Source organism: Schistocerca cancellata, chromosome 4 (genome assembly GCF_023864275.1).
Source record: "Schistocerca cancellata isolate TAMUIC-IGC-003103 chromosome 4, iqSchCanc2.1, whole genome shotgun sequence".
NCBI lineage: Eukaryota > Metazoa > Arthropoda > Insecta > Orthoptera > Acrididae > Schistocerca > Schistocerca cancellata.
In genome coordinates this window covers 205,736,665-205,743,210 of record NC_064629.1, presented here as the reverse complement: position 1 = coordinate 205,743,210, position 6,546 = coordinate 205,736,665, and the positions used below count along the sequence as shown (strand labels likewise).

The 6,546-nt window shown below is 41.3% G+C and overlaps 1 protein-coding gene across 2 annotated transcripts in view; it reads left to right on the top strand.

Moving 5' to 3' along the window:
* Positions 1-6,148: 6,148 nt before the first annotated feature.
* Positions 6,149-6,546, top strand: part of LOC126184657 (rab11 family-interacting protein 1-like) — a 111,267-nt gene continuing 110,869 nt past the window's right edge. For both annotated transcript variants that reach the window (XM_049927137.1, XM_049927136.1), the window contains exon 1: positions 6,149-6,284. In XM_049927137.1, the coding sequence (XP_049783094.1) occupies positions 6,254-6,284 (31 nt within the window). In that variant the 5' untranslated portion in view covers positions 6,149-6,253. The remainder of the gene's footprint in view (positions 6,285-6,546) is intronic.

Sequence of the window (6,546 nt, the reverse complement as noted above, 5' to 3'; positions counted from 1 at the left end):
CTTATAACAATTTTCGGGTGGAGGGTAATTGCTTCATCTCTTTAGAAAGATGTCAAAATTCTGCTTCAAGTTCTTTTATTTCTTTAGGTTCAAAATAAAACTAGCCATCAGCCCACATTTAATTAACGAATAATATCACTGTCCTCAGCTCACAGTTTAGACAACCCAGTACACACATAAGGCAACCAGGAATGTACTTAAGTCCAACCCGAGTTATCATGCGATTTACTGTCATTACTCTGCTGCAATATACGAGTTTCACATTCGGACCTTTTCCAGTGGATATCTAACAAAGAAATTCCATATTGGATGATATTTAATATAGTTTATGTAGATTCTTAGGGGCTTGAATATTCTGTCTCTCGAATTGACACAGGTACCGCTTCCCATGGCTAGGCTAGCGACAGGTGTGAATGAGTCACGCTAAGATACAAGTGGCTGTTTCTATCACTGCCAACAGCTCCAAAGCTATGAGCTGTACTGCAAAGTAGTGCAATTAATGATATTGCATATTGACTCACGACGTTGCAGAAGGGTCAGATGATTTATATCAAGTAGATATTGTAGATAAGCAGCAATATTCATCAGTAAATGAACACATCAAATAAATTTTAGTAGTCATTGATACCTTTTCCACAGATTCTTCCACTGTACCAGAGAAAACAAATATGTGGAAGGAAGTGGCACAAGTGATGGAGAACTTGATGCAGACAGGAACAAATCGATGTCTTGGAAAACTTCAAACTGTTCATGGTGGTGAGTTTTATATTAGATATTTCAAGATGGCACTATAACAGCACAGAATACATCACTAATCAACATTCACCCACAACAAAGCAAGTATCATGGAACTTTTGAACAGAATGATAAAAATCCACATCTGGATGCATTTTAATTTTCATGGATCATGCCAACAGACAGATAGTCCTCCATAATTAACTTAGTTGTTTAATCTAATTATAAACTGAACAATAGAAATCCAACGGATTGATGTTCAGACTAATTAGCTTTTAAATACAGTAAATATTAGAACCATGCAAACAGAAATTTAATGTAGGTGATTTGTCATGTATTTCAGAGTAGAAGATTGCATATCAGAAATAACCTTAAATAAATGTAATTCATCCACAAAAGGAGTGGCTTAGAAGGAGCTTGTTCAACCGATACTTGAGCATTGCTCATCAGGCTGGGACCCTTATCAAATAGAGCTGATAAAATAGATGGATAAGAAGCAACAAAGAGCGACACATTTCGTCACAGGGTCGTTTAGTTGGCCTGAGTACCTTGCTCAACAAACTCCAGTGGCAGCCACTACAAGAGAGACATAGTGCATCATGGAAAGGTTTACTACTGGATTTTGAGAGAGTGCTTTCCAGGACGAGTCGAACAACACTACTGCCTCCCACATACATCTTCCAAAATGATCACTTTTAGAAAATCCGAGAAATTAGAGGCTTACTGACAATCATTCTTCCTATGCGCCATTCGTAAGTGGAAGAGGGACAGAGTGATTAATTAGTAGTACCAGAAGTACCTTCTGCCACTCAACATCAGGTGGCTTGTGGAGTATTGATGCAGGTGTAGCTGTAGAAATCATACCTACTGCACTGATCAGTGGAAGTATTTGCTGTTCCCAAAGTGTAACGAACAAATCCTAGATCGTAAATCATAAAAAATGGCAGTAGTAATCAAATATCTGGTATCTTTTACACAGAAGAATTACAGAGAAATAGTGAATCAGACATGTTTCTCATAGTGCCTGTCGTAAGGCGATGGGAGAATAAGGTCTTGGTTCAGTGGCTTGGTTTACCTTCATCACAAAACAGCTGGATTGAAGTTAAAAATATGATATATACTCGTAACAAGGTACGCAAACCTTCCAACCATGCCATACCATCTGGTAGGAAGTACATCACAAATGGTAGCTGCGGTATTTTCGACAAGCTGCCTGAAGAATAACATATTCCCTTATATAAATATTGCAGACAAGGAAACAAGTTGTAAAAGTGGTTAGCACATGGTGAAAAGGGAATTAATCAGTTGGAAAAAGCTTGCAAAGAATTCGATGTCGCGTATGCTGCAAATAAAGACTTTGTGGGCTTTCATGCTGTGTGCTGATAAATAGAAGCAAACACGTGCAAGAACGGACACGAGCAAGGGACAATGTATCGAGTTGTGCCTGTGTACTTCAGAATCCGCTAGGGGATTACATAAAGATGAAGAATTGGGGTTGTGTGTGTGTTCTGAGTGCGTAAGCATGGGCTTTATGTTTTGTGTGTGTTTTATTGGTCCCTAAAGTGGTGCGCAAGGTTTAATTTTATTCGTTTGTGAGAAGCGTCTGGTGGTTCTTGCCCTAAACTTTGTAGGAGAATGTGAGGCGAGGTTTGCGTTCCTTCATAAAATTTTGTAGTCTTATCCTGAATAAGTATGTAGATTTTGTGTTAGCCTAAAAGGTCTCTTGTATATATGTTTGGGATGTATCTGCCAGCACCTGAGCTGACTGGGAAAATTTTGTTTTGGAGCCACTCCAGTCTTGTTAGTGCTGTGTCTGACGCCACAGGATGACCGGCAGTATGAGCTGACGCCAGAAGAGGAGTTTGCACTGAACAGTTAGTCTGTTACCTTTCAGGGTGAGACACTATCTACAGAAAAGAGCAAGTCTTTGTTTGCTGGAGTGGCGAGATGTTTCTTCCATATTAGCCGTCGATCACTCTCAAGGCCAAGATAAGAAATATAGTTTCTCCAAATCAATTCCCTGCTGTAAATAATGAGTTGACGATCAGGGAGCTTGATTTTGGGGGTAAAATAGATGTCGCCATCGTGGCTTGCCCTTTGTGATTTGCAGAAGGTCAATTAATTCAGAGAGGTCTGCAGCAAGTGTGAGAGGTCTTATAGATTTATCTTGACAGGGGTGCTGGGTGCTTGTATCGAATGGAAAGAATCACTCCAACATATATTTAACCTGACAAGTTTAACTGTCTAAAATTCCCAGCTACAGGGAAAATGTGTGGTCCTACACCCCAACACATATTTAACTGGGTAGGCTTAACTGCCTAAAATTCCCAGATACATGGAATGTTTGTGATCTTATGAATTTAACTTGACAGGGGTGTAAGGAATGTCTACTTGAAATTCTCAGATCACATGTCTGTAGGCAACACAATTAATTCCACTGTCAGCCTATTATTCCCTGGTGTAAGAATTGTGTGTGATCTGGCGTGTTTAATGTGATATACATATTGGGGGATGTAAGGAATGTGACCAAAGAGTCAAAGGGTGGCCACAAGAATGCTGGTGCAGGTAGACACAGGCACACTACTGGCTATGGTGCTAACGAGGAGCAGTGAGGGACGCTGCAAACTAGTTTGGTGGCATGGCAGTGTGATGTATCTAGTAGTGAGGGGCACATATTGCTCGTTTGTTGGAATGTCAAAGAAAACAGGTTTAAATCATTCAGTGAACATAGTTTCTTGCGCGCCATATTTATGGATGGTGAAGGTGTTCATTCCACTCCATATTACTTCATATGGGTCGGATTATGGAGGAGTAAGAGGCGGACATACATCGCCATCACACAGCCAAACATGTAATGAGGTTTTCAAATCTTTGAAAATGAAAGGATGACATTGTCCATTGCATTGCGAGCTATGTAAATGAAGTTCTTGTATTAGGAACTCCAGTTTTTATATAAGTCCAGTGTGGTCACAGGAGGGCTGAGCTGTAGGGAGTGCTGATGCAGTAAAGTCACTAGGAAAATCCAGCTGGTGAACAAGACAAACCATTTTTGCTGGCTGACTGTAGACCGAGCAGAGTCCTTGTCAATGAATTGCCCCAAGCAGCTGTGTGGCACATGAAAATAGATTTCAGGGCGTGGTGCATGCACTCCAACATGCAGTTACTGGTAGGGTAAAGGGTGTGGTATGAATGTGATGAATGCCTCAAAGAGTAAGGAGCTCGTCGAACAGAGAACTCTCAAACCAGTAACCACAGTCAATTGTAATTGAAAGATGAATTCTATGACGAGAGAACCAAGCGCCCACTAGTGCTTTGGCAATGAATTCAGCAATGATATTTGCAATTGATATAGTCTCTGACCACCTGATACAATGATCAACAGTAGTACGCAAGTAATGGTGACCATCTATACAAGGTGACGGGACAACGAGATCCAGATGTATGTATGCGAAACCTGCCATTGGGAGAGGGAAATCTTGAATCGTTGGGTACACATGCCATGAAATTTTGGTTATCTGGCAGAAAGCGCAGGAGGATGCCCTCATACAGTTGCCTTTCTTAACATCTAGTCATACCACCTTGCTTGACATGAATTTCACTGTGGATTTGATGCCAGGATGAGACAAGTTGTGGCGTTAAAGACCTTCCAGTGCTATGGCAGACAACGCCGTGCGCAATTCCCTATCGTCAGACAGTGCCTGTGCTGTATCACAAGAGTTGAACATCCTGTGTTCCACTGTACAGAACGTGCTTCGAACCATTCTCAAAAGGTTTTCGTACAAGATCCTTACTGTACAGCAGCTTGCACCACAGGACGCACAACGACGTGTTGACTTCACTGCCCACTTTCTCACAAGTGTTGAAGTTGATGAGGGCTGGCCCTCGACCATCCTATGGACAAACGAAGCTCATTTTTCTCTGATGGATTAGGTGAGCATGCAGAATTGCCGAGTGGGGGATCTTCACCTCCAGTCACTGTGCATGAAGTTCCTCTGTATGGTGAACATGTCACCATATGGTGTGGTTTCACGACTACGTTCATCACTGCCTCATTCTCTTTTAAACAGGTTGGCGCTCAAGGACCAAAGACGTGCAGTGTGAATGGCCAGCGTCAGTGCACTATGCTTCTCCAGCATGTCGTACCCCCCCCCCCCCCCCTCCACCCTTACAGCAGAAAGATTCATTGAACTCAACAGGTTTAATACAAGATGGGGCCCCACCACTCATCGGTTGTGAAGTTCAAGCGCTTCTCCGAAACACATTTAGAAACCATCGAATTATCAGACAATCATTTCCAAATGCTTGGCCAGCATGATCACCTGATCTCACTCCCTGTGATTTCTGGTTGTGGTTCTACCTGAAGGATAGGGTTTACCAGGGGAACAGTTACACATGAAGCATAGCATATCAAGAGAGGTAGTCAGCATACCTACGGACATGCTTCGTTTTGCTGTGTTGTGCTTTCAGACTCTTCTGAACACTAATGGCCCAATATTGACCTCATTTTGTAGCAGTAATGGTACCAGTATGTAATGGTATTGCTGATTGCTAGCACCACATTAAAAGTGTTTCAGCTGAATTGATTCTGCGTTATTTCTCTTCCCCATGTCCTTGACATAAATGATACCAAGTTTCGTCCTCGTGTGGTAATTAGTTTCCATGTTATAACATTTTAAATAAGGAAAGTTTAATTATAACCACATGGTAGTTTCTCACATAAGCTGCAAGAAATGAACACAATACTTTCACAATCACACAGTTTCTCTGTGCTCTGTCGAAACATATGTTTTTAACGTTTTTGGAATTACGTTCCATGTTGGATGTCTTGATCCTTGAATTCCCTTGTTGTAACATAGTTCACACCCACTTATTTGTTGTTTTCATTTCTATGAGACGTCTATGTGGCATCTCATCTGCTTGCACTATTTATCACATTTACTTGCGGCGCTAACGTATTCTTACCACATGACTCATATTCTATAACCAATGTATAGTATTACTGCCAAGAATGCAGAAAGAGAACAAATATTTCAATGACTGGACGGACAGTTCATAATGTTGCGAAGGAAAAAAAAAGTGGATCGAAGGCGTTTTGACTACGGCTCGCCCGCATGGTGCTCCAACCCTGGGACCACTTGCCCACAACGCCTGCTACTTTATGACACTTCTTGTTCTTGGACCATTCACTGTTTCCATTTTGCTTTTTTTACAGTTCAGTATACCTTCTTCCTGGCTTCGTGCTTGATCTGTGTTCAGTTTTTGACGGGCTGTCCACTGGGCCATCTTACCACTAAATCTGAGGGCTGTGCGATGGGGAGTTTCTCATGTGAGACTATCATTCGACCACAGTTGTACTATCGATAATTTGCCGACTATCAGTTGTGTGTTATCTTTGACAATTGTGTCACTTTAGTGTTTTGACGTATAATGTGAGCAATTGGTGGAGATAACAGTACATCGGGTGATGCGTTGTTTATAGTATCAGGTGGTGTTGTAGTTTGGCAATAAATAATACAAAATGTGGAGTCCAACTCACGTTTTAGTTACAGGTGCGTCTGTTATGTTTGATTTACGGAAGTGTGTAAATTTCTTAATGTTTGGATGCATTAATTTCCGTTGTCGTTTGTAATGTTACGGTATGAACCTTTAGGATTCCATAACCGTCAGCAATGCTTTGTTGTGCTGTAGTGTAGTTGTAATGGCATGCATTACCAGGTTGGAATGTCCTGTAAAAACACAATTGTGTCGTGTGCTGATATTCAACTTTAGAACGTATATACGGAACCAATGTATTTGGGTTGGGTAGGTTTG